This window comes from Palaemon carinicauda, chromosome 20, assembly GCF_036898095.1.
Source record: "Palaemon carinicauda isolate YSFRI2023 chromosome 20, ASM3689809v2, whole genome shotgun sequence".
Classification (NCBI taxonomy): domain Eukaryota; kingdom Metazoa; phylum Arthropoda; class Malacostraca; order Decapoda; family Palaemonidae; genus Palaemon; species Palaemon carinicauda.
This window is the reverse complement of record NC_090744.1, coordinates 28,652,843-28,679,970: the sequence shown is the minus strand read 5'-3', so window position 1 is coordinate 28,679,970 and position 27,128 is coordinate 28,652,843. Positions and strand designations below refer to the sequence as shown.

The window sequence follows — 27,128 nt, the reverse complement described above, 5'->3', positions numbered from 1 at the left end:
GTGCTGTCATGCTTAATTCAAGCGGAAGGTCCAGTGGACTGCAAATAACAGGTATATTTTGAAGGGTGTTTTAAATCTTTGGTGAAGTGGGTTTCAAGTTGAATGATTGTTTTAAAATTTTCTACACTATTATACCCATGTTTCCCTTACATCGCCACACTACACTGTAGTATTTCAGATGGAAGTGCCATTGTAGGGGATAGATTAATTAGTTCATAGGAAGCAATTTTCTTTTTTAGATAATTGTGCCATGAAAGTTCTAACAGTTTCTGAAGATAAAAAAAAGGTCATTTGTAATACATTTTACAATGAAAATTTAAAATATTAATCTGGGAAGATGAAATTTGGTATTATTGTGAACTTATTATTTTTCAGACCATTTAAAACTCAATCTGAATACTGGAGTAAGAATGGACTGCAAAAAGTTTTTGAAGGCGGGTATGAATATTTATTCAGTAACATTGTGCTTGTTACAAGTTTGTCAAACATATGCCACAAACCAGGTTTTGCATGTGCAGTAATTCTGTGAAAGGCAAGTTTAAGTAGTGTTCCAGTTTTTACTAAGTTGTGGGTGTTAACTCATTTGATGTCTAGTTGTGTTAGGATAAAAAAGGATCCATGGAAATCTGCATCTAGTGAGATGTGTTTTTTAGCAGTAAATTTTAGTCTGAATTAGCTAACTGAATTTTGATGTAATGTGGGTAGCTGGCTCACGCCAGCCAACCTGCAGTTTGACTTGGGCAACTTCCACATGTAGTTGTCCAGTGTCATGCATCGAAGATCAACCTAGTCCCCTGGTGCCTTTAGGTCTGGGTGAGGATTGGGAGGATGTATATTCCATGGCGCTCTGGAGTTCCTAGTGGGCAGTTACCAGTGAGCACGGTGATATATCCTACACACGATTAAGCAAGGGCAAATTATGGAGAGAAATGACTGAGCCAGGCTGTAGTTTACTGTTTAATTTGAACGATATAATCAATCACATTAGTTGCCGATAGAATAATTATAACCAACTTTTGCAGTACACTTTATATGAAATTAACAAAATATGAATTTGAATCTTTCAGGTATAGTATTTGAATTGGAACATGTCTATCAACTGAGGGGACAGGTGAAAAATACAGGTAAGCCGATTATTGAAATTTCCAATGTGATATTGCCTTAAATGGTTGGGTTGCCTAATTGTAAGTCCAATTGAGATGATAATGAATGACAAGCTATACTTGAAAACATTTTATCCCCTCATTACGCCACGCTACCCTGAATTGTATCAGGTGATAGTGCCATTTTAGGGGTCAGATCCATCAGTTCTTAGGAAGCAAGCACTCAAATGGATGTTTGTGCCACGCTAGTACTGACAGATGTTGATTTAGTTATACAAGTTTACCTTCAGAGAATTTCGAACTCTAATGTTGATTATTTTCTCATTTAAAAACAGAACCTGTGGGAAGATGTTTTTTTTTAGAAAAGTTTGACCATCTTTGGAAGCTGGAGTGAATCTCTGCTGTTACGAATGGTGAGTTGAATTAGTTAATGCAAAATAGTGTAATTTAGGGAAAGATTGAGATGTGTAGATTAGTGCCCCTTAACTTACGCCACGCTACTCTGAACTATTTCAGATGATAGTGCCATTTAATGGGGCAGATTAAATAGTTCTTAGGAAGCAATCAATCTCATATGAATGGTTGTGCCAAAAAACCTCTTGACAGTTCTGTAAAAGGCAAATCCTGTTTCTCCTATATAGTAGTTGGAAATATTAATGAATGTTGTTTACCATGTGGATTGCATGGGTTTAGGTAAAATATTTATCAGGTTGTTATCTGCATGATTTCATTTCAGGTTTGATACAGCGTTGGGTATTGCAAATAGCACGATTGAAAGGTATGTTATATTAGCTGTTGAATTTTATATCTGCAAAACTCTCAAATAACATTACCTAATTTAACATTAATCACTTCTCTGATATCTCCACATAAAGGGGTTGGTTGCCTGATCTGTCATTCAGTGCATTCTATCAAAGGCATTCTCTTCCACCAAACCTCTTCTCTCCATATCCTTCTTCACCGTCTAATTCTCTGCCTCTCTCTCCTGATCTCCCCCTGATAGGTCCTTCCCAAGCCCAAACAATTTATTTTTGACGTGCCAACACCATCTCTAATATACTTTTCCACCCACCTTTGTTACTCTTAACTCATTTTCAACAGTAACCACTAAATCCCCTGCACATGGCAACTCCCACAACTACGTTTCTGATGCATTAATTTAACACATCCCAGACCAACACAAAATTGGTCTTCGTACTTACCCCTGGTGTAATCCAACACTAACTTCCAGAGGTTTCTATTTCTCCAACAGCTGTTATTACTTTGTCCTTGTTCTTTAGTAGGTCATCTCTACCATTCTAACCACTTAATCGGGGCTTGCCTCTTGTAGTACAATTATCTTTGATGATACATTTGAGCCGAATCGTATGAGGTAGTAGGTTGGCCAAGGCACCAGCCGCCCGTTGAAATACTACCGCCAGAGAGTTATGGGGTCCTTTGACTGGCCAGACAGTACTACGTTGGATCCTTCTCTTTGGTTACGGTTCTTTCTCTTTGCCTACACATACGCCGAATAGTCTGGCCTATTCTTAACAGATTCTCCTCTGTCCTCACACACCTGACAACACTGAGGTTACTAAACAATTCTTCTTCGCTCAAGGGGTTAACTACTGCACTGTATTTGTTCTGTGGCTACTTTCCTCTTAGTAAGGGTAGAAGAGACTCTTTAGCTATGGTAAGCAGCTCTTCTAGGAGAAGGACACTCCAAAATCAAACCATTGTTCTCTAGTCTTGGGTAGTGCCATAGCCTCTGTACCATGGTCTTCCACTGTCTTGGGTTAGAGTTCTCTTGCTTGAGGGTACAATCAGGCACACTATTCTATTTAATTTCTCTTCCTCTTGTTTTGTTAAAGTTTTCATAGTTTATATAGGAAATATTTATTTTAATGTTACTCTTCTTAAAATATTTTATTTTTCCTTCTTTCCTTTCCTTACTGGGCTATTTTCCCTGTTGGGGCCCCTGGGCTTATAGCATTTTGCTTTTCCAGCTAGGGTTGTAGCTTAGCAAATAATAATAATAATAAAGAAGTGATTCGTAAATGATAGGACTGAGTAAATTGTTGCATAGTGTTGTGTTTGCAAGTAAGAAGTTGAACTTACAAAAGCTTTTCTTAATTTCAGTTAAAGGACCAAGTGGACCTGCTTTTGATGAAAACCAGAATCCCTTAGGTATGGAACACATTGGAATTATCATACCTTGTTTTTCTAATGTATATACAATGATGATACAATACAACTAATGATCTAAGGTGATTCTTTTTTTTAGATAGTAGGACTGAATATTAAGAGAAATTCCCATTAACTATGATGTAGCGGTCTTTAATTAGTAATTGTTGCAGATTTTGGAATAGCTGTGAGATGGTGCTGCAGGTGTTGAAATAGCCAAGGGCTTATACTGACCTGGTAAGTGTGTTCTTGATTGTCATAAATTAAGAACCTAATTGTGATATGCTGTCACTGAATGCAATTAATTTCGACCTGGCTGTCCAAGCTGTTGATTCTTTGATGAATGATGGCTGTAATATATATGACCAAATAGATACTCATATTAAAAATTAATTTTTCATTATGACCATTTAAATAAAAAAAAACTTGGATAGTGAGATATGGTTTCTTTGTCGTGATCTGATAAAATCTATTACTTGCCATCTTGATAAGGAACAACTAATAGGATGGTAGGTAGAAAGATATTTTGGAAATTTTGCAAACAGATGTTAAGGAAGTAAGGGGTAAATATGGGAGTAACTTAGTCTTGTCAATAACTTGAAGTTGTTAGAAGAGTTGGTGATTGGTTTCGACTATGGTTATGCATTTTCCACTCGTTACCCTTTGCACCCGCCTATTTATTGTTATAACTGTACGCCAATTTCCTTCCAAAGATTTCTACACTTCTATTCCAATTACTTGGTAAAATTTTCAGGCAACCCTATGCCAGAAAATGTACTTTTTCCTTAAATCCTTCGCAGTACTTATAAGTGTATAGGTTGAGTACTCGTTGCTAGCGTTTTTCTTTTATAACTTGCGCAGGACCAATTGTAATTCTATCGTTGCTTTAAAAAGATTGTGTACATTGCATAACCTAAGAATATTTAGAATTCCACTACTTGCCTTCCGCCATGGATATTTATATTTTGTGCTCATCCAATACTTGCCTACTGCCCAAGAAGTTTATATCCTCTTCTAGAGGAAATAATTAACTTGTCTAACTAGCACCAGTTTTATGAATATACAGTATTACCCAATTTAAATTTCAGTTATGAATATACAGTATTACCCAATTTAAATTTCAGTTATGCCTGGTCTATGGTACCAGTATTCATGTCAACAATTGACTTTCAAATTGAACTTTAATGGATATCTTGAAATTAGATTACGGTGTAATGTGGGTAGCTGGCTCACGCCGGCCAACCTGCAGTTTGACTTGTGCAACTTCCACATGTAGTTGTCCAGTGTCATGCATCGAAGATTAACTTAGTCCCCTGGTGCCTTTAGGTCTGGGTGAGGATTAGGAGGATGTATATTCCATGGCTCTCTGGAGTTCCTAGTGGGCAGTTACCAGTGAGCACGGTGATATATCCCACACACTATTACAAAAGCATAGTATAAGTAAACGTTTGATCAAAAAGAATATCTGAATATCTGATCACATCAATAGGCAAAAATTTCCAATGTCTTTTACATAGGCAACTTTTAGAGGAAGATTGACCAATTTCCACTAGTTGTTGATGAATTTGAATGTTTCAGGTATTTGAATAACATCAAGGTTGGCCAACTGACGGATAGTTGAGAAATACAGGTAAGCTTTCATCATTTTATTTGTAGCAGGTAGCTACAAGCATGCCTTGTACAGTAGAATGCCAATATGTATCCCCTTGATTACGCCACGCTACCCTGAGTTTATCAGGTGATAGTGCCATTGTAGGGGACAGATCAAACAGTTCTTAGGAAGCAAGCATTCCAGTGAATGTTTGTGCCACGCTAGTGCTGACATCTTGTTTTACAAAATTTTTTTTATTCATGTAATGCCATCTGTATGTTTACTCACAGTTCAGGGGAATTTTATAGTTTTCATAATAGTTGTGGAAGCAAACTCAACTATATAATCAATCACGGTAATTCTTTGGTGTGGAATTATAATCTAGCTTTGTAGTTATTGCCAAAGAATCCTTTTTGTTCTTTAAACATTTAAAGTACCTTGTTTCTTTGGTAAGTGGTAGGTGTTTTTAAGCAGTAGTGGTGTGGTGGGATGTATTTGAGGATGGTCATGAAAGCAGTTTTCATGGTAATAATTACTACAACGAGGACTATTTTTGAAATTTCAGGTTTTGGTTCAGCGTATGGATAGTACAAATTTCGGAAGAAACTGAAAATGGTACGTATTATGACTAAATATTTTGTTAAATACTGTGTAATTATAGCAACTACTGGAATAGGGTTAAAAGGTTTGAAAGTCGCAGGAGTTTAGTTACCATGAACTTGATGATACAAACGAGCCGAATCAAATGATTAAGAAATGATTCGTAAATGATAGGACTGACTGACATGCTTCATAAATAAATTCTATTGTTTTGTAACTATCTTATGAAAGGTTCTCTGATTTCAGTGAAACAACGAGATGACCCTGTTTGATGAAAGCTGAATCCATCAGGTAAGGAAGATCCTAATTTCGGGTAAGTATATTCTCGTGAAGTGAATTACGATGACTTGGTCTTTACAGACTGTCAAGTTTTATTAATAAAGGTTTTCTTAGTTACAAGAATTTTTCTTTACCACATTATTTTATAATATTTAATGAGCTTGAAGAGTATGAATTTAAATCTGTCCGGTCGTAACTGGTAAGAAATCTTTGCAGTCTAGCTGCCTCAGACCAAAAGTGTTGTTACAATTACTAAATTTTCCCTGCAAAAAAGTATGGGTGTAGACAATCCTTGATTAGGATAAACTATATTGCAAAATAGGACTTTATCACCCAGCGGTCATGCTATGCATAATCATCAGACCAACATTAACTGAAAATGCAAAATCATTGCTAGCAGGCAATTGGGAACTAAGCTCATGGCTGTGAAAAGGAGAAATGTCTTACAAAATAAATTAACATTGTTCCCTTGGAATATCCTGCCTGAGGATTTTTTCATAAATTCCAAGGAAAATTTCTCAAGTACTACTGTACAAAACAATTATGAAGTTATATTTTATATTGCATTTATATGTGCTGAACAGCTTCTAAGATGGTTGACCAAACCAAGTTTCCTTGTAAGTTGACTAACAGGAAAGTGAAGGTGCTCGACTGATTAACTAAAGTGGGGTACTAGACAACATTAGCGTAGGGGAGCAGCATCAACTCGCGGTCTTGGAATAGCATGCTGGATTACCCTTTGTGTTCATTTAATGCCTCTGTAATGTAGTTTACATAGTGGTACAACTAATTTTGTTAATTTGACATTCTTGTACTTTCTTGAGTCAAGTTGACATTGATCTCTTCCCCTTGCCTGAACTGCTGTGGTAAGCGGTGTTGCTATGAACCCCCATGTTATTGTAGGGAATGGTCATCCTCCCAATGGGAGATACATCCTGCCTGATGACCTAGAGATGCTCTGGTAATGTTATTGCTCATATGGCAAAGCTATCGCAAATCTTCACTAGACTTAACCCCCCCTTCACTTATATCCCCGTGTGTGGGATTTGCTCTGATCTCCATAAATCCCCATCACTTTCCACTTGTCTTATGTAGGTGAGCCCTTCATTTCACATTTCCAGGATGAAACCGACTTTCCTCCTTTGGAGGTATCTTTATTAAAGTCTCCAGTTTCCCCCGCGAATCCAAGACGACCTTTTGGAAGGGCGTGCCTTCTATTCCTATTGGTTCTTGGCTTTGTTCTCATAAGAAGGTTCCCTTATTTTCCCATATCATTTGAACATGTTATGGGATGCCCACAACTGAGACTGCATGTTTGGCAGACTCCTTCCAAACATACATTTCAGTAGGACAAACTTATAACCATATCCTGAGACTTATCGAATTTGTAGCACGTAGACATGCAGATGTTTGTGTCGATTGTGTGCTAATATCAACTGGGGTTGACCATAAAAGCATTTTATCTTATGCTCACTGCTGTATTGAACTTTTTGTTTGAGAGATCTTTTCTTCTCCAGAAACAGTGTGCCACTGGAACCCTCAACCCCTTTCCATAGGGTGGTGGTGGTACCACCCTCCATGCAGTAAGATAAGTGTCAGGAGGGTGCCATAGACATGCTGCTGCATGGATGGTCAATCCTTCGGTCTCTAGATCATTTTACTGTATCCTCCAGGGCAGGTTTGGCTAGATGCACCAATCAGTCAACTTCCAGATATGCCTTGTCTACAAACTAGTATGGTTGATTTTCCCTCGCTGCCCTTCAAGTTACTGCTAGAAATTGAAAGGCAGAAATGGGCTAATTAGTCTTGCCTCGAGGAAAGCTGTGGCACCTAATGCCTGCCCCTCAACAATATCTAAAGACAGTCACTGTTTTAACCAATCAACACTGAAGACTGAAAACATTTAGCTATTTAGGAAGCAAGATCACCAGCCACAATTTTGTTGGAGGGGTCACGGTTGCAAACGCTCTCGCTAGTAATGGCGCACCTTTTAAAGCCTACAGTAAGTTACAACCCTACCTGGAAGAGCAGAATGCCCCTAACAGGGAAAATAGCCATGCAAGTAAAGGAAACTAGGAAAAGTAAAATATTTTAACACATTACAATAAAAATTATACTAGAAAATCACAAATTTTAAGTAATATGTATTATTCCTAACTACTTACTTAGGAGTATCTGGGGTCGCCTCCCAACCGACCAGAATTTTGTGTAGTTTACCCTACTCCCGTTTTCTGTGCGCGGTAACCTCTGACGGAGTGATACGGTTCAGAGACGACCCGGGGTCAGATAGGTTTCTACTGAGTCCTGTAAGAGACATACCCTAGTAGGTGGTGGAGTGTCCCACAGGACCCAGAGACCGTGATGAGGAGAGAAAAAGGGGAACTTAGATAGGCTAGGTTCTGCTGACCCCACAAGGGAAAACACGAGAAATAGGGAAAACCCCAAAAAACTTAAGTAACTCACCTCTGTAAAAATCCTTGGAGACGTATTCATTCACTGACGGTGTATCCCATGGCACCTAAAGGATTTTAGGGTCATTTTAGGGAAGGTAATAGGGGAAAAAAGGGTAAGGAAGGAACCTGTGTCTCTTGGACTTACTGCCCGTGGCTTTCGCTGGGGCTACACCTTTAAATCTTTTTGAAGCGCAGAAATGATGGGACCGAGAGAGAATCAGTCTTAGAGATCTCCTCGAACAATCCTTCAAGTAGTGAGCTGTGAAGGTTGACTGAGTAGCCCACGTACCTGCCCTCAGGATTTGGCCGACTGCCATGTTCTTCTCAAAGGCCAACGAAGTACTAAGCCCTCTGATGTTGGGGGGTCTAGGCTTCCCCGGAAGATGAACCCCTGCACTACCGTAGGCTCTCATGATCACCTGCCGTAGCCAGTAGGAGATCGTATTCTTGGAGATTGGCTTCTTTACTAGTCCTGAGGAGACGAACAGACTTGATTTCGGGTCGAAGTCTGGCTGTCCTCTCTAAGTACTTCCGTACCGCTCTGACAGGGCACAGAAGCAAGTCCCTCGTGTTGTCCGAACGAGGTATTTCCGGCACAGAATCCTTCAAACCTGGGGTCCCGGACTGCTGGATTCTGGGTCTTGGCCACGAAGGATGGTACAAACCTGAAGGTAGCTTCACGCCAGCCCTTCGAGTCTGACACCTCGTACGACAGTCCATGAATCTCCCCTACCCATTTTGCTGATGCCAGCGCTAACAGAAAAACTGTCTTGAGGGTGAGCTCTGTCCAAGATGTCCTTTAAGGGTTCGAAGGGAGGTTCTGATAGCATCTTCAGGACACTCGCCACGTCCCACTGAGGCACCCTAATGGCCTGAGGGGGGCACGATTGCTCGAAGCTCTTGATGAGCATCGAGATGTGTCTGGAGGTACCCAGGTCGATTCCCTTCAGGAGGAAGACTTGTCCCAGGGCAGCCCGGACTTCTTTAATGGCTGGGAAGGACATGTTCCCCTCATCCAGCCCGGACTCCTTTAATGGCTGGGAAGGACATGTTCCCCTCATCCCTGAGATACTTGGAAGTCCGCTATCTCCTGGATGAAGACCTGCAACGGCTTGATGTTCTTCGAGAGGCACCACTTAGTGAAGGTAGCCCATTTTGCCTGGTATATTGCGGCTGACGAACGTCTCAGGTACCCTGACATCCTTGTTGCCGTCTAAGCCGAATACCCTTCCTTCCTCAGGAGACGCTCGATAACCTCCACGCTTTAAGGCAGAGGGACCAAGGGTTTTCCGTGGAACCTTTGAAAGTGCGGTTGCCGGAGAAGGTCTGGTCTGTCCGGAAGGGGCAAAGGTGGAAGGCGCGCCAGTTCCTTTAGATCCGCGAACCACTCCCTCTCCGGCCACCAGGGCGCTACCAAAGTCATCCAAAGGTTGTCCCCTCGCCTCACCCTGTTGAGGACTTGCCTGAACCCTGTTGAGGACCTGCCTGAGCATTCTGAAGGGAGGGAAGGCGTAAACGTCGAGGTTGTCCCAAGGGTGTTGGAGGGCGTCCTTAAACGCCGGCCCCGGATCTGGCACAGGAGAACAAAACACGGGGAGCTGTGCTTTCAGTCTCGTGGCGAAGAGGTCTATCACTGGCGAGCCCCACTTCTGAATGAGTGTCATGGCCACTTCCGGGTGCAAGGACCACTCGGACCCTACCACTTGACCCATTCTGCTGAGGTCGTCGGCCAGGACGTTTCTCTTCCCTGGGATGAATCTGGCAGAGATCTTGATCTGCTCTATTTCGGCCCAATCCAGAAACTCCGTGAGGTCGCACATCTCCTTTGATTTCAATCCTCCTTGCTTCTTTATGTAGGCCAACACCGTGGGGTTGTCGCACATCAGTGCCACGGTGTTTCCCCGCAGCTGATGAACGAACTCTAGGCACGCTCTTCGCACTCCCATCATTTCTAGCACGTTTATGTGCAGGTTCTTCTCTTCGGCTAACCATCTTCCTCTTGCTGTGCTGTCGAGGAGATGAGCACCCCAATCCTCCTTGGATGCGTCCGTGAACAGGAGCATCTCCGGAGGGTCGGCTGCGAAGGGTATCCCCTTGAGGGTGTTAGATCTGTCGTGCCACCACTCTAGGACTTCCTTCATCTCCGGGGACATCGGGACCACCTTGTGCGGGTAGTCTCTCTGGTTCCAGGTCTCCTAAAGGTTCCATTGTACTCCCCTGTGGGACAACCTTCTCTAACGACACGAGGTGGCCCATCAGTCTGCCAGTCCTTGGCTCTCCTGGGCTGGTCCGACAGGAAGGGCCGGAGGATCTGGTCCAAGTTGTCCAGTCTCTCCGCGGAAGGGAAGGCTCTCGCCAACCGGGAGTCCAGGACCATTCTGAGGTAGTTCATCCTGGTGGAGGGTATCAGTTGGGACTTCTTCAGGTTGATGATGATACCCAGGACGCTGCAGAACTGCAGGAGCTTCGCGCCTTGCTCCCTCAGTACTTCCCGAGGCTGAAAGCAAAAACCAGTCGTCCAGGTACGGAATCAGGCGGATACCCTGTTCGTGTGCCCAGGCTGAGACTGTTGCGAAGACCCTCGTGAAGACCTGAGGGGCTGTGGACAGACCGAAGCAGAGGGTCTTGAACTGCAACGTTTGGGTACCCCATTTTACCCTTAGGTACTTCCTGCTGGAGGGGTGAACAGGGATTTGGAAGTATGCGTCCTTGAGGTCTATGGACATCATGAAGTCTCCCTCCCTCAAGGCCGCTAGGACCGACTTGAAATCGGTCTTGCACACGAACCTGTTGAGGGCTGAGAGGTCTATGACTGGTCTCCAGCCCCGGTTGCTTTCTCCACCAGGAAGAGTCTGCTGTAGAACCCTGGACCCGGGTTCTTGACTGGTTCTATTGCCCCTTTCACCAGCATTGCAGAGACCTCCTCTTGCAGGGCCGTTCTTCTCAAGGGGTCTTTGGGTGCCATTCCGCCTGCAGATCTGGTATCAGAGGGGGGGGCGTCCGCCAGGAAGGGCAACCTGTACCCTTCTTTCAGAACTGTTACGGTCCCCGGATCTGCTCCGTGGTCTCACCATGCTTGCCAAGAACGTTTGAGGCATCCCCCCCCCCCCTGAAGCTTCGGCAGGAGTAGGGGCCTCTCTCCCTATCTCCTTCGAGAGGCGCGGCTTGAACTACCTCTTCTGGCGGCCGAATAGGAAGGCCTAAAGGCTGACTACGCAGCAGGCGTTCCTCTACGGGGGGCTGCGAAGGCTGATGCCAGGCCGTAGTAGGGGCGTCTCTCCTGGGCTGGCTAGATGAGGTGCAAGGAGGGAGAGAGACGTCGGAGGGTGTCCTTCTATGGGCAGGTCTTCTCACTGGAGGGGTTTGGGTTTTCCCGCATCTTTTAGCTTCCTGACCCTCTACCGTCTCCTCCACCGCCTTCAGGGGGGAACACTAAGTCGTCCCACGGGCAGGCTCCTCAGGGACCTTGCTTCTCTGTCCGGGAGCCTCCTGTCCCTCTTCTGTAGTATCCAATTGGCGGCCTGTGCGATGGACTGGTAGGAGAGGAACTTTAGGGCCTTGCCTCCCGAGCTAATCAGCTCCTTCAGCAAGGCTTGGTTCTCCGGGCCTGCGAGGACTGAAACCCCACCAGCGTGGAGGCCCACCAATCTAGCTACAATGATACGTGTACCAGGTCCTTGGCCAGCTCCTCCATCATGTTAGTTTCCGAAGGGGAGAAACAAACCGGGGCAGTGGTAGCACTCCTCTGCTGCTCCTTGTCCCAGGATGGCGACTGCTGACTCCACCCTACAGGGACCCGTGCGGTGTCCTTCGGGAAGGTAGAATCGGCTCTGTGTCTTTAGGCCTTGGAGAAGTTTGGAGGCGCTCTGGCTTTTGGGAGCTTCCGCGTGGTTGGCCACGATCCTGTCAACGTGCGCCATACCCAGCCTAACATCCCTAGCCAAAGGAAGGGCTAGTGAGGGCCTCTGTTGCACAGGTGCATCCACCAGCCTGCTGAGGCTCGATAGCCAAACTTCGTCAGTGGAGGGCTCCGGTTCGTCCTGCCTGTGGTGACGCCCAATGAGGCCTATCTCACTCCTGTAGGCCGAAACCTCCGCTGCCGAACCTTCTACACCGTCATCTACATTCTCCATTGGACGCTCCACTGCTCGTGACGGAGGACCTCCGATGGCGGGATCCGCACGGGGAGGAGGCATCTTCCTGGAGTGGTCCAATCTCGGCGGTTCAGGGTGTAGGACGGGCATCGGTGCAGGGACGGAGGCCTCCGTCCTGGACTTCTCTCTTCTCGGAGGTCCAGGGGTCTGTGGGCTTGACGTAGAGGGAAAGAGTCTCGTTCCGGACGACTCGTTGATTTTGAGGCCGGGACGCGGCTGCCAGACCGAATGGGCGAATCTCTCCGCTGGGCGGATGGAGTCGGAACCTTCACGGACTTAAGCCTGTCCCTTGTGGCCTGAAGAGACGATTCCCTCAGTCAGTCGATAATAACTGCTGCTGGTGACATATCTCACTGGTGAGGGGGCCCTAAGAAGCCATCCCGAGGTGCTCGGGACTGCTGACGCCTCCAGGAGTTGGCTACGTGGGATGACGACCCGCACCCATTCTTCCTCCGGGGAGTCTCTTCTCCTATACTTCCTCCTGGGGGATCTAGAGCTGGATCGTGAGCGAGACCACCTCCTGCGGGACCTATCTCGCTGCTCCGTCTTCCGAGGAGTAGGAGTAGGCCTCGACCGAGGAGCCTGAAGACCTGAAGGGCCTGAGTCGCGCTGCGTTGCTGGTGGGTCCACGGCGTTCGGTCAGCGACGAAGGCTCCAGGAAGACGGACGGGAACGTAGCTGAAGACGCTGGAGGGGAGCGGGGGAGCTCCTCGCTGGGGAACCAGGTCTTGAACTCCTCTTCCATCCTTAAGGGTGATCTGAAGGGCGTCTTCGGAGGCGCCCATGCGAGGGGTCTGACGGCGGCGAGTCTTCCTTCTCGGCGGCACCCTCGGCTGCTGACGCACCTGAAATACATGCCCAAGAGGCTGCCGCAGTTTTACCCCACACATAGGATCGTCCGACGAGCTGGGCCCTGCTTGCACCAGGGCTCTGTCCCCCAAACACACTCCTGTCCCTCCCTCAGGCCCCCCACTTGCCTGGATCGATGACACAATCCCACTATCAGGTAAATCAAACTCCTAGGGAAGGGCCACAGGCCTCTTCCCCGCAACTGACTTACCTCGTCCCCTACACTGGGTAGGGGAAGGCGGCAGAGACACTGTCCGAAGAAACGCAGGGCGAAGCAAGAGGCGAAGAGACGCTCTGTTACCTAGGCGATCTCCTAGAGGACTAATTTTTCTTGGTGCTGTAGCGCACCCACTGCACCTCGTTCCAGGACTCGCACTCCGGACACGTGGCTGTAGGGGAACACACACTGCCCCCTACACGAAGAACACAAGGAGTTCGGGTCAACTTCAGGTTTTGAGAGGAAGGCGCCACACGATTTGCCGGCCATAGACCCAGGGCAACGACGGGGATGCTCCATAACGCACTAATAAGGAACCGCAAGACAGGAACACAGAGGGAAAAGAATAAGGAAGAGCACAAAGGGTCGCACTGGGTAAGAGTGAGCGTCGGGATGTTATCCACGGCGTGACCAGAAACTTCTGGAGATAGAGACCTGAGCAAGCATGCTCTCTGACCCTGGGTCGTCTCTGGCGCGTATCACTCCGCCAGAGGTTACCCCGCATAGAAAACGGGAGTAGGGTAAATTACACAAAATTCTGGTCGGTTTGGAGAAGATCCCAGATACTCCTAAGAAAGTTGTTCGAGGTAAGTACACCGTGTTGGAACAAAGGCCTAATAAAATGAAGAGAAATATAGTGCGACCGGGTTTACCCTCGAGCAAGAGAAATTTCCCGAGACAGTGGAAGACCATTGTACGGAGGCTATGACTTGATTTTGAAGTGTTGTAGAAGAGGTGCTTACCATAGCTTAAAGTTTTTTCTAGTGATCATTGAACAATTACAGTGCAGTAACCCCTTGGTCCACGGGTGAAGAAATGTTTGGTAATTTCACTGGTCAGATGTATAAAGACAGGAAAATGTGAAGAATAGAAGGATAAATTAACTATAACCAAAGAGGAGCAGCCAATGTACTACTGTCTCGCCAGTCTAAAGACCCATAACTAGCTGTAATATCTAAATGGGTGGCTGGTGCCCTGACCAACCTACTACTCATAATGTCTTGTAATTGTGTGGATCAAGGGTAGGAAGAGACTTTTGTACAGCAGGCAAACACTAATATTATCGTAAATTTAACAGGGGTCTTGAGTCCAGGGTGCAGTCCGCAGTTAATTAAATTTACTAATGCACAGAAAGATTATACATTTCCTCCACCTGCCATCTTAGCATCAAATATGTTTTTACTATTATTATGAAAGAGGTCATTTTTCCTTAGAAGGTTTAAAAGCAAATAATTTGAAAAATCCAAGATTTATTTATGGGGCACATTCTTTTTATTTGTTAAATTATTTTATAGTGTATAAACAATATGCGGAAACCTCTTATCAGAAAGCAAGAGAAAAAAAAGCTTAAACAACATTTTGTGAGTGAATTAATATTGTTCTAGAATTGGTTACTATAACCACTATGTACACTGAATATTTTAATCCACATTCTTAAAATCCCTCTTCTATCAGATAGTCTCTAATTGCTTGGTAATGATTGCCTTTTGCTTTGATCCATCGCTGTGGCTCATTTACTTGAATGACTGCATACTTTTGTCTTGATGTTTCAGTGACAACTTTACGTAGTTTTTCTCCTAGAGCAAATATATCTCCCTCTACATGTTTCACAATTGTATAATATCTGTAAAGAAAGCAATTAATCATTAAATACTTTCACCTATGAGGGGAAAGACCAAACTTCCATATTAAACAAAAGTGGACAATATAAACAAATTTAGATTCTGAAAAGTTGCTTGAATTTGAATAACTACACTAAAATTTTTTTACTGATATAAAGCCGGAGGTAGCACAATGTTTATTCTGTCTACGGCATTACTGTACTGTACATACAATTCCAATAATAGCTTGCAATTATGAACATTACAATTGAAAAGTTCTCAACTATAAAAACCATTAAAAATATCTTGAGCAATATAAAGGTAAATTGATGAAATTCAACCTAATCATATTTGAATTATTTTAAATTGCTAAAAATTTCATTTTGTATTTCAACAAATACAGGCTCTCATTCTTTCCATCGGAAATTGTTTCTGCCCAGGCTGAAATTCCGGCTACATAAACAACTGACCACCTTTCGGTGGTGGGCAATGCTCCCGGTCTATCCACACGCTTGCTAGCACAGCCACTTAAAATTGGCCCTCGTTGACAGTAGATAAGCTCTATTGCCTCCTTCCTCCCAGTGGGAGCAGCTCCACCAGAAGAGGAAGAAGTCGAAGAGGGATTCTTTGCACTGTCTTCTGCCGGAACTATCCTGCTTGTACGGTCACTTCAGGATCCTCAACCTTCTGCTACTTGTCCAATAAGGAGCTTCAGGTTTTAAACCAGCTGTTATGCAGCCGCCACAAGACTCATAGAGAACGTTTTGAGTCTCCTGTGGGTCACGTCTTGCAGGGAGTGAGATGTGAATGTGGTCTGAAGAACATGCGTCACTGAGAAATTCTCTTGGTAACCCTCCTCTTGGTCCTTCCTGTGCTGACGAATAGTGTAGGCACACGAGAACGGGCTGTGGCTGTTCTCTTAAGAGACAGCCTCGAACTCCTCACTGGGCATAGTGAGAGATGGTCTAGGTCATCTGTTACAGTACGGAGACTAGAAATCCGAAGCTAGCAGGAACACCGTCTTCCAAGTCAGGTGGCGATCGGTTGCCTGGCGTAATGGTTCATAAGGTCACTGAGAACTCAAACCACATTCCATGGGGGGGGGAGGTCTCACTTCTGACTGGGGGCAGGTAAGTTCATAACTCTGTATGAGTAAGGAAAGTTCTAGCGATGAAGAAATGACCATTCCTTTCAGTCTGAAGGCGAGGCTTAAGGCTGAGCGATAGCCTTTTACTGCTGACACTGACAGGCGCATTTCTTTACGCAAATACACGAGGAACTCCGCTATTGCTGGAATAGTGGCATCGAGTGGAGAGGTGCCCCTTCCACGTCACCATCCACAGAAGACTTTCCACTTTGCCAGGTAGACTGCAGCTGATGACTTAAACAGATATCCAGACATCCTAGTCGCAACTTGTTGCGAAAATCCTCTCTTGAGAGAGGAGATGCTGTATAGTCTCCAGACGTGAAGTTGTAGCAAAGCTATGGCTTTGTGGAATATGTTGGCATGTGGTTGTTTGAGTAGATTGTGTCGTGGAGGGAGTTCTCTTGGGGGCTCCGTTAAGAGCTGCAGAAGGTCCGGAAACCATTCTGCGTGATCCCATAGCGGAGTTATGAGGCTCATTGAAAGATTGACCTATGTTCTAGTCTTGTTGAGTACCCTCCTCATCAGACAGAACGGGGGAAAGGCGTAAACGTCTATGTTGTCCCACTGTCGTTGGAAAGCATCTTGCCAGAGAGACTTGGAGTCTGTGACTGAGGAATTATACAGCGGGACCCTGAAGTTCAGGGCCGTTGCAAAGAGGTCCACAGTCGGAAACCCCACAAAGTCAGGATTTTGTTGGCTACTAGATGATCCAAAGACCACTCGTTACTTACTATCTGAGGTGCTCTGCTCAGGTTGTTGGCGAGCACATAACTTTTGCCTGGAATGAAGCGTGCTGATAGTGGTATCGAGTGGATTTCGGCCCATCTCGGTATCTCTACTGCTAGATGGGATAGCTGCTGCAAAACAGTACCTCTGCTTGCTGATGTAAGCCACTACTGTGGTGTTGTCACTGAGTGGCCCACCAGGAACTGTTGGAACTGTTGAAAGGCCAGAAATACAGACTTCATCTCTAGGAGATTTATGTGGAGATACAGTACTTTTCTGACTGACCAGAGGCCTGAGGTCGTGTGGTGCAGCATGTGGGACCCCACCCTTTTTTTTTCTTTAAGCGTCTGAGAACAGCATCAAATCCGGGTGGAGGACAGGAAGGTCCACTCCCTTTCGTAGGTTCTCGTCTGTCACCCACCAACAGAAGTCTGTCGGTTCCGCTGATCCCATGGGGATCTGGATGTCCGGGGAATCACGAGTTTGATTCCACCGGGACTTGAGTTGCCACTGGAGGAATCTCATCCTGAGGCGACTATTGGGAACTAGACGGGCCAGTGATGAAAGGTGACCGAGGAGACATAACCACGTTTGGGCTGGAAGTTCTTCTCATCTGAGAAAATGTCTTGTGACCTTTCTCAGCCTTGTTATCCTGTCGTCTGATGGGAAAGCTTTGTGGAGATGGGTGTCTATGATCATGCCTAAGTATACCAGTCTCTGTGTAGGAAGCAGAGAAGACTTCTCAAGATTTACCATGATCCCCAGATCCTGGCAAAGTCTCAGTGTTGAATAAGGGTTGACACTTTTGAGTCTGCTAGGATTAGCCAGTCTTCCACATAGCGGAGGACACGGATGCCAATCCTGTAAGCCCAAGATGACACTAGGGCAAACAATCTGGTGAAAACTTGGGGTGCTGTGGAAAGACCGAAGCACAGCACCTTGAACTGGTACTTTCTGTTGTCTAGGTTGAATCTTAAGTACTTCCTTGAAGACGAATGGACTGGGATCTGGAGGTACGCGTCCTTTAGGTCCAGTGTACACATGAAGTCCAGAGGTCTTACTGCTAGTCTGACCGTGTCTGCCGTCTTCATGTTGAATGGAGTTTGTTTGACAAACTTGTCTAGGGCCATGAGGTTGATGACTGCTCTCTAGCCTGCAGAAGCCTTTCTTACAAAAAAAAAAAAAAAAAAAATAAAAAAAGTCGACTGAAGAAGCCTGGGGACCCGTCGAGAACCTCTTGGAGAGCGCCCTTCTTCAACAGGGTCTGTACTTCTGCCCGAAGGGCCTGCCCCCTTGCCAATCCCATGGCAAGGGAATCTATTGACACTGGATTCCTAGTCAGGGGACGTGGGGATGTTATGAACGGGACGCTATATCCTATACGGATCACGGATATTGTCCAGAAATCGGCCCCGAGTTGCTTCCACCTGCCTGAGCTACTTTGAAGGCATCCCCCACTGGTGGAAACGCAGGGGGGAGTGCCTATCCTAGCGTTTGCGTCCTCGGCTGATCCCTTTAGGATTCTTTCCACCCCTGTAGGACTATTGGCCTTTCCTGTCCTTGACATTAAAGGGCTCATTAGACACCACTGTCTTCGTTGCTGGTTTCATCGTTACGGTCTTGGTTGGACGGGACTGCTGAGGTGCTGGAGGTTTATAGGGCTTAGTTGTTGAAGCCCTATGGAGGAGGGAGTCTCGATGAGACTTCCTCCACCTCTCAGCAGCAAGTTCCATGTCCTTAGGCTCAAACAGATGGGCCCCTTCTAGGGGAGGAATGTCTGAGCCTATTTATCTTGACGCTTGGGACCTGTTAGTGGAACCTCTCGGACACTGCATCTCGACGTTTCAAGATAGTGTTTGCCCACAAGTTCGATACGTGGTGGGCAAGAAACTCGATCATGCTAGTGCCTAAGAGTAAAAAGGTCCACATTTCCTTCCTGATACGCTCCTTGGAAAAATCCTTGGATCGTATCAGGATACCCAAGGTCCCTAAACGGATGTCCATCCACGAAGTATCTTGCATCGCATACTTAGCGACCTTTTCCTGGTTAAGGACTTCGGCCGCCGAGAACGAGACCTGCCGGCTGGATTGTCTCTCAAGAGGGATTCCCCTGGTTAGCTCTTCCAGAGAATGGTGATGTGGAAGAGCTGAACTGGGTTTCTCCAGGGTTCTCTTAAGTACCTCCTTTGCTGTACGCGAGGAGGTGGGAGGAGCTTGTTCATAGAGCCGGCACGTTGGAGGAGGTAAACTCGGAGGGATGTTGGGTGATCTTGTCCCTGGTACTCTTAACCCTTGAGACCAGGGCAGGGCTGCACTGGTCTTTGAGGGTTTCCGAGTACCGAAGACGCGGTCTAAGACTGTCTTTTTCCTCTCGAGGGAGTATCTCTGGGTCAAAATGCATGTTCTGATTCTTGTTGGTCTCTTCCTGATGTTGGACTCGCAGCAAAGTCTCCTTCTATCTCCAAGAGCTCTTCTTGGGGCGAGTAGCGGACATTTCTTGTGTGGCTGTCTCCGTTCTAGCCCTGGTGGAGGACTTTGGTAGAGTCATGGAGTCTTTGGTTTCCTTCCAAGGAAGGAGGTAGGACTCCAACATTGAAGGCCTGAGTGTCATGTCCTTCCTGGTCTCAGATTGAGGGGAACTCTCTGCGTGAAGGGAGGTCTCCTCCAATGGAGCAATGGAAGTGTGTGTCTCCTCGTACAATTCCCTTGGTGAAGGATGATCTTCATCCAACAGGGAGGGACTAGACTTGATGGTCTGCACCCTCAGGGAAGTGACCGCGTCAGAAACTCCTCTTTTCCTCTTCAAAGGGGTAGAGGAAGCCATGGTTGCGTGTCTTGAGTCCAGAACTGTAGGTTGCTCTGATGAGGGGTCGGACAGGACGGGTTTGAATGCCTGTGTTACAGCTCTGACTAAGGCACTGAACCAAGGCTGCTGACTAACTGATGCACTGTCAGACAGATCCCCTGAAGGGAAAGGGACCGAAAGTTCCCTATGAAGTCGCCGTAATAGGTGGGTCCTTCTTAGAAGGCAGTTTAGGGATCCTGGACCCCTCTGCTTGTGCCTGTTTCCCTTCTTCCGCAGGGCATGCTGGAATGCGTTTGTGGAGGGGAATGAGGCGATGGTGTCCTTGCCGGGTGTAGATCCTGCACTCGTACGGGAGAATATTGGAGCGCGAATGTCCAGGAGAGCGCCGGCACACAGGTGAGAGCTGAATGTGCCTGCGGTCTCACGTAGAGTGTTTGGGCGTCGGAGAATAATGGGGCGCAGGCATTTGTTGACGCACAGCTGAGTACTGGCGTACGGGAGCGCGCTGGTGTGCAATAGAGAATTGGCGCACATGTTGGCGCGCAGGCACAGGGGAGCGCTGATGCGCAGGAGATCGTGGGCGCGCATGAGAACGTTGGTGCGCAGGCGCATGAATTTGCTGCCTTCTATGAGGCCGAGCAGGTCAAGGGGCACGCTGTAGAGTGTTGACGAGCTGCTGGTGATGGCTGAAGTCCTGTCGGTTGGCGAGCTGCAGGGTGATGGCTCGCAGCCGCGCACTTTATGGTAGAGCTACAATAGGCTCTACCGTTGACAGGAACGGTGATGGCACGTTGGCAGGTCTGGAGGGTGGATGGTCGACGTGCCCTTTGCAAGGGCCTCCATCCACCGAAGGGGATCGCGAACGATAAGTTGAGGTCCATGACCGAAGTCATAAGACTGGTTGCAGGAGCAGTGACGATCGATGAATGAAGGTCAGACGACTGCATCGAAGATGGTTGCGACGACAGTGAACCAAAGAGGCTCCTCTTCACCGCTGGTGAAGGGAGACCTCTAAGGCGAAGTGGAAAGCCACCCTCTCCCACCTCCCAAATTGCGGTATGGGTAGTTGACCCTCATTAAAAATTAATGGCTCGTCATTTCAGCTACGCCGAAAGTAATACCCCTATTAAATAGCGTGGTTTGTATTCCAGTAACGGAACAAAATGGGAATTGTTGCATTCCAGTTCTTATATATATTTACAGTAATTTTTAAAGATGTATGATGTTATAAATACTAATACCTGTAATAGAATTTTATACATTAATTTTTGATAACAAATAAGAAATATTGACAAATTATCATAACTCACATTCTGAGGAGTTGTAGATGGAGGAAAATTTTGAGAGACCTCTCTAAAATTTAAAAAGCAGAGTTCCAGCCAAAGTGAAATAATATTTTTATAAATAACAAGGGTTTGTATTCATGTAGAAACAATAAGAAATAAAAGCATTATTAAGAGTGAAATTTCTAAGTTTTATATGATTTGAAAGCACATTCCACAATTTTTTATACAGTAATAGTAATATAGCAAACATATGGCAATTTACCAAGTACAGTTGCAAATCATACATTTGACTAGAAAAAAGGTAACTAAGCAGAATAAAAATTTAATCTTACCTGCTCAATATTGGCTTGTGAAGGACATATACTGGCAGCATGTGGTTGGCATTTCGATTTACGAAATATGGATAATCCCCAGGTTTGGCAGATGGTGCCCTCCATCCTGATGGCATAACCTCACCTGTAATAAAGAAACATTGTTCATGATCTTTTGTTTTAGTTTCAGAACATAGGTATTAAAGATACTCATTAAAAAAAATGATATTGAAAATGGATTTGCAGTACTAATTTAGTATTTTGTAGATTATATTTCACATATAATGTTTTTGATTGCACACAACTAATTTTTGGGGGATATTTTCAATTTGGAAATCAATACAAAAATATCACATTTTTTAATAAAGATACTTCACATTCTGAATTTTACTTACAGACTGCAGAATTGCAAGAAGTGTGCGCTTGACCAATAGGCCCTGAAATCTACACTAATATACTTTTTGTCAGTTCCACAGAACCAAATATTTTCATTTTATCCTTTACTTTTCTTCCAAAATACTTTTTTTTTTGAGCCTGTACTTCTTGCTTGGTAGTAGAGAATGTTACTGAACACCTATAGAATACAGTATATAGGCTACAGAACTGTATATTAAAGAATTGAAAGCCAGCATTGAAAAATAATTGCTAAGAGAAGGAAAATGTTTGTAAAAGAATTTTCCCATTCCTAAAACAGATAGATACAGCAGATTAGTACATACATGTACCTTTGTTTACTACAAGAAAAGAGAGTAATGAAGAATCTATTGAGTAGGAAAAGTTAGATGATTTTAAGTAACCAGGGAAAACAGAAAGAAGCAATTAGAGGAGCAATGATGAAGAAAATTGGTGTGACTACAGGAACCAAATTTGAATAAAGTTTATTTTTATACTTGTCTGAAGTTCACACTGCTTTACTCTGGAAGGTTTAGCATGTAGACGGTTACCCAGGAAAAATTGAAAAATTTTCTTTCCTTTCCTTCAATAGGCTTAGACATTTGTCAAGTACTGAAATAATTTAGTGGTTAATGGCATTAACTTTGCCTTGGGTAGGCCATACTGTCCCATGTTTTTCAGTCTTGAAGTCAATGAAGGAAAGAGAAAGGCCATTACAGCCCTAAAATCACAAATTTTCCAGGTATTTTGTATATTGCCTAAATATAGAAACACCCAAGTCATTTAAAGAAATACAGTAGGACTTCAGGGATGCTGGAACGCTGTTAGTATTTTAACAAGGTGACTGCTGTCACGGGCACGTCGGGAGTAAGGCCTAACCACCAGACAGTCGGCAAAACTCCCACTTTTGACCTTAGACCGGAGGAGTGGTTGAGGTGTGAAGAGTAACATGAAGGATTCAGGCTTCTACAGTAAGGAGAAATACATATTAATATGAAAATTTGTGATTTGAGCCCATACGCATACAAACTATTACCTTAGAACCAAAACTGACCATTTCCCTTTCCCGGGATTGTCAAGGTACCTGGTTAAGTAATGTATCAAAAGTGACGACATCTGTCAACTTTCGATGACCCTGGTTAGATGATGTTGAAAGTGTTAGGCTAGGACCCTATATGGCGACAATGGTAAAATGGTCATGGAAGAACCTATATCTTGTAGAGGATATATTGTCTGAATATATGATGATTTATGAGAAATGGAGATAATTCTACAAAAAAAAAAAAAAAAAAACCTTTAGTTGCTCCACTGTGAGACTTACCTATATCTAGAACCTGGTCCAGCACATGACCATCCAAAGGGACAGGTATAAAGAAGGGGGAAAGTCCAGTCATTCCTCACCTCTCCTTCTAGAATCTAGACTCACGTTTTGATTGCTATCTTAGACAAAATGCTTCTTGCTCAATGAAGCAGATAGGTTTGATACAAAATCTGTTGAGTAGCTACCACCAGACCAATAGTGAAGGTATCAATGGATGTACTGCCGAAAGTAGTTGGGGTGGGGGTTGTGAAGGTTGTCTGTGGTTTCCAAACTCCTCCAGCCTTCGAGGCTGACTTACTGACAGATTTTTCGAGGGGTAGAGATCTACTTTAATGTTGTCACTTTTCTTGAAATATTTTATTTGTTCACTACTTCTTGTAGTTTATTTATTTCCTTTCATCCCTGGTTAGCTAGTATGTAATAATAATGATAGAAGAGCAGGGCACTTGCATTGTCTAAGAAATTGCCCAATTCCTCAAGTTCTTGTCGTCGTTTACAGAATGCCAAATTCTTTAGGCTCATGTGGTCATTTACGGAATGCTAAATTCCTTAGGTTCATGTAGTTGTTGTCATTGTAAAGCCACACTAGCAAGAGAATGCGAGCAACAGACATGCTACCCAACAGGAACACATGTCGTGGATAATAGAGGGTTGCACAGAAATCTGTCACACATTTGCAGTTTATTATGTAAACTGCATATCCTTATCTTCTTATTTTAATATCCCTTGAATACAACTATTATTATTATTATTACTAGCTAAGCTACAACCCTAGTTGGAAAAGCAGGATGCTATAAGCTCAAGGGCTTCAACAGGGGAAAAATAGCCCAGTGAGGGAAGGAAATAAAGAAATGAATAAACAATATGAAAAGTAATAAGCACTCAAGAAATAAGGAGTCCCTGCACCTCGCTAAAACCTTGCTAAGCAAGATCTGTGGCCTACGCAAGCTGTGTGTGAAGGTATGAAGAACTGTGACTCATCCTAGAAAGTTGTTCTGAAGTTCTTTCGATGGAAACTTGTAGACTAGGACTTTCCCAATACCACCTCGTCTTCTCCTGCCGCTCCAATGCCCTTCTCTATTTCAGATGTTTTGCAGGCTTGGCCGTCCTCAGGGATTTCTTCTTCCCCTTTGAAGAAAGTGCTTCTGCATCGCCTTCAACGTTGGACTGAGAGGGATTCTTCACCGGTTGCCAACTTCGCCCTAGGCATTTGCGAGGTTTTCCTTTCACTCTCCGGACTACCTCCTGCTGACGATCCTTCTCACCATCCTATGGCATCGTCGTCTCCTAATTTACAGACCTTTGTTTCTCCCATTAGGAATGTTTCCAGCCTGCAGGCTAACCTCCTTCCTACTGCTGCTGCAGACGGTCTCCTGGTGGACAACGCTTCATCTGATCTTCAATGGCAGGGACGAGACTCATTACCTCATCTTCCTGGTCGGTCAGGATGTTGTTCGCGGCAATCCAATGATAAGATCAGAATTTATTCTGATCAACAATTGCAGGGGCGAGACTCATTAACTTGTCTTCCTGGTCAGGCAGGAAATCGTTCACGACAATCCGATGTTGAAATAAGAGATCGAAGGTTATATTCTCGTAAGACGTTCTAACTCCAGAGCATCACGCTCACAAGACCAAAGATTATCACGGTCTTAGCATTCTTCTTTCAGATGGTGTTTTAATAAGAGTTCAAGATTAAGAGTTAGACTCTCACGATCACGAGATTTAAGCTCGTGTTCATGAGATTCATGCTTGCAATCACAAGGTAAACGATCTGTCACGATCTAGACATTCACATTTACAATCTTGACGTTCACGAGGAAGACACTCTAGACGTTACCAACGTTTCCGTTCACGAGCAAAATGTTCACGATCACGAGCAGAACGCTCGTGATCACGAACTAGACGCTCACATTCGGGAGTAGGACGTTTAAGCACTCTTCTTCCCAACAACCTCCTACCGTTAAAGGACATTCCACTGACCAAACCTCTGTTGTGCATTCTGCTAAGTTACCCCCTGTTCCGTTTGCGGCCTGGGGCGCTTTGGCTAAACGATCGCCAATGCTTACGCGTTCGACCGAGCCACAGTACTCTCTAACGCTTCTAGTTGCTCAGGTTTTGAGGCCTCATCTTCCCCTGTGGCAGGTGTTAGCTGTCCTCCATTCCTCAGGTTCCCATAGGCCCCGTAGGGCTTCCTGCTTCTCGTTTGCCTTTAGACCCTTGTGAATCGGAAGTTTCTGCTCGTGATACGCTCACGTCAACGCAATTCTCAGGTTTTCAAAAGTAAATTACCCAATTTCGCGAGTTTTTCATGAGCTTCTTTTACAAAATCAGGTTGGTTTGCTATTCCAACACCTTCAGTGACTGTTCCTGCTGAGACTACCTCTAGCAGTAGGCTGATTCCCTTACCTGTAGGGTTTAAAGAACCCCCAAATAAGTTTGCGGGTGTTCCCATTTCCCCCGACAGGCCCCTTAGACTAACTAAGGAAGACCTCTCTATGCCGCAGAAGCTCTCTCCTAAGGCGCCTCGGGCATCTGAACATCCTCCAATTCATAGACGTTCTCCATCTCCCTGTCTTCCGAAGGAAACCCTGGAACTTTCGAAAGGAGGTAAGGTTCCTTTTTGATATGTTATCTTGTTATCAGATCGCCAAAAATCCTTTGATTTGGCCTTGTCCTTCTCAAGTCAGGGATACCCCACGTATTCCATTAGAGAGTTTGTCGTCAGTCTTCCCTCACGTCGACGGTCACTTAGATAGACCCTAGGAGAACTTCAGTCGGTTCCCCTATCAGCTCGCTTCATTCCGAGCAAGAGGAATGTGCTCGCGGACAACCTGAGCAGGGAGACTCAGTGGGCTCCGAATGGTCTTTGAATCCTCTGATAGCAAACAAAGTCCTGACTTTGTGGGGTTTGCCGACAGTGGACCTGTTTGCAATGTCCCTGAACTATAGGCTTCCGCTGTAATGTTCCCCAGTCATGGATCCTCAAGCTCTAAGGCAAGATGCAATCCAACAACAGTGAGACAGCTTTGCGTGTACGCCTTTCCCCCGTTCTGTCTGATGACAAGATTGCTCATCAGAATCAGAGTTTCCAACAATCTAATGATGACCCTCATAGCTCCGCTTTGGCATCAGGCAGTGGTTCTCAGATCTTCTGCATCTTCTCGTAGATCTCCCGAGAGAACTAACCGTGTGATCCGATCTACTCACACAACCACACACGAACATCTTTTTCAGCACGGTTCCGTCTCTACGAGACTATCCAGCACCTTCTCTCTCAAAGAGGACTTTCACAACAAGCAGCGAAACAGATGTCTGGTCACTTGCGACAGTCCTCTGCAGTGGTAACCAGGCAAAATGGAATATCTTTTGTGGTTGGTGTCGTGGCAGGGATTCTCTCCCCTCAATGTCTATTCCCAACCAGGCAGAATGGAATATCTTTTGTGGTTGGTGTCGTGGCAGGGATTCTCTCCCCTCAATGTCTATTCCCATAATATGGAGTTACTGCTTTATCTTTGGGAGGAAAAACACCTTCCAGTCTCGGTGGGGAAAGGCTATCACTCGGCCTCAAGTCTAGCCTTTAGTTTGAAAGGGGTAGATCTTTCCTCTTCGTTGGAACTTTTTTTTACTCATACGGAGTTATGAGACCTCTTGCCCCAATCGGAGATAAGACCTCCTACAAACATTTACGCCATGCAACAGACCATAATGTCACTCTGAAGACGGCGTTCCTACTCGCTTTACCGTCTGCTAAAAGATTCAGTGAACTTCATGGTCTCTCGTATGATATTGCCCATTCCAGGCAATGGGGGGGAAGTGACTCTCAGCTTCGTCCCCGAGTTTATTGCAAAAATGTTATTTTTATTAGTAAAATAAATTTTTGAATATACTTACCCGATAATCATGTAGCTGTCAACTCCGTTGCCCGACAGAATTCTATGGAGGGATACGCCAGCTATCACAATACTAGAAGGGGGTGTACTCACCAGCGCCACCTGTGGCCAGGTACTATAGTACTTCTTGTTGACACCTCCTCAATTTTTCCTCGGTCCACTGGTTCTCTATGGGGAGGAAGGGAAGGTCGATTAAATCATGATTATCGGGTAAGTATATTCAAAAATTTAT

The 27,128-nt window shown here is 45.0% G+C and overlaps 1 protein-coding gene and 1 long non-coding RNA gene across 2 annotated transcripts in view; one reads left to right on the top strand and one right to left on the bottom strand.

The window, feature by feature from the left end:
- Positions 1–1,136: 1,136 nt before the first annotated feature.
- On the top strand, positions 1,137–5,843 carry LOC137660240 (uncharacterized). The gene is made up of 7 exons (XR_011047660.1): positions 1,137–1,516; positions 1,840–1,881; positions 3,225–3,272; positions 3,443–3,506; positions 4,848–4,899; positions 5,426–5,475; positions 5,707–5,843. It is a non-coding gene; the product is annotated as an uncharacterized lncRNA (long non-coding RNA).
- An 8,802-nt stretch (positions 5,844–14,645) lies between these two features.
- Positions 14,646–27,128, bottom strand: part of mRpL49 (mitochondrial ribosomal protein L49) — a 65,126-nt gene continuing 52,643 nt past the window's right edge. Inside the window, exons 3-4 of the mRNA XM_068394364.1 lie at positions 21,311–21,434; positions 14,646–15,036 (exon numbers count right to left, since the gene is read on the bottom strand). Coding sequence (XP_068250465.1) covers positions 14,847–15,036; positions 21,311–21,434 — 314 coding nt within the window. The 3' untranslated portion in view covers positions 14,646–14,846. The remainder of the gene's footprint in view (positions 15,037–21,310; positions 21,435–27,128) is intronic.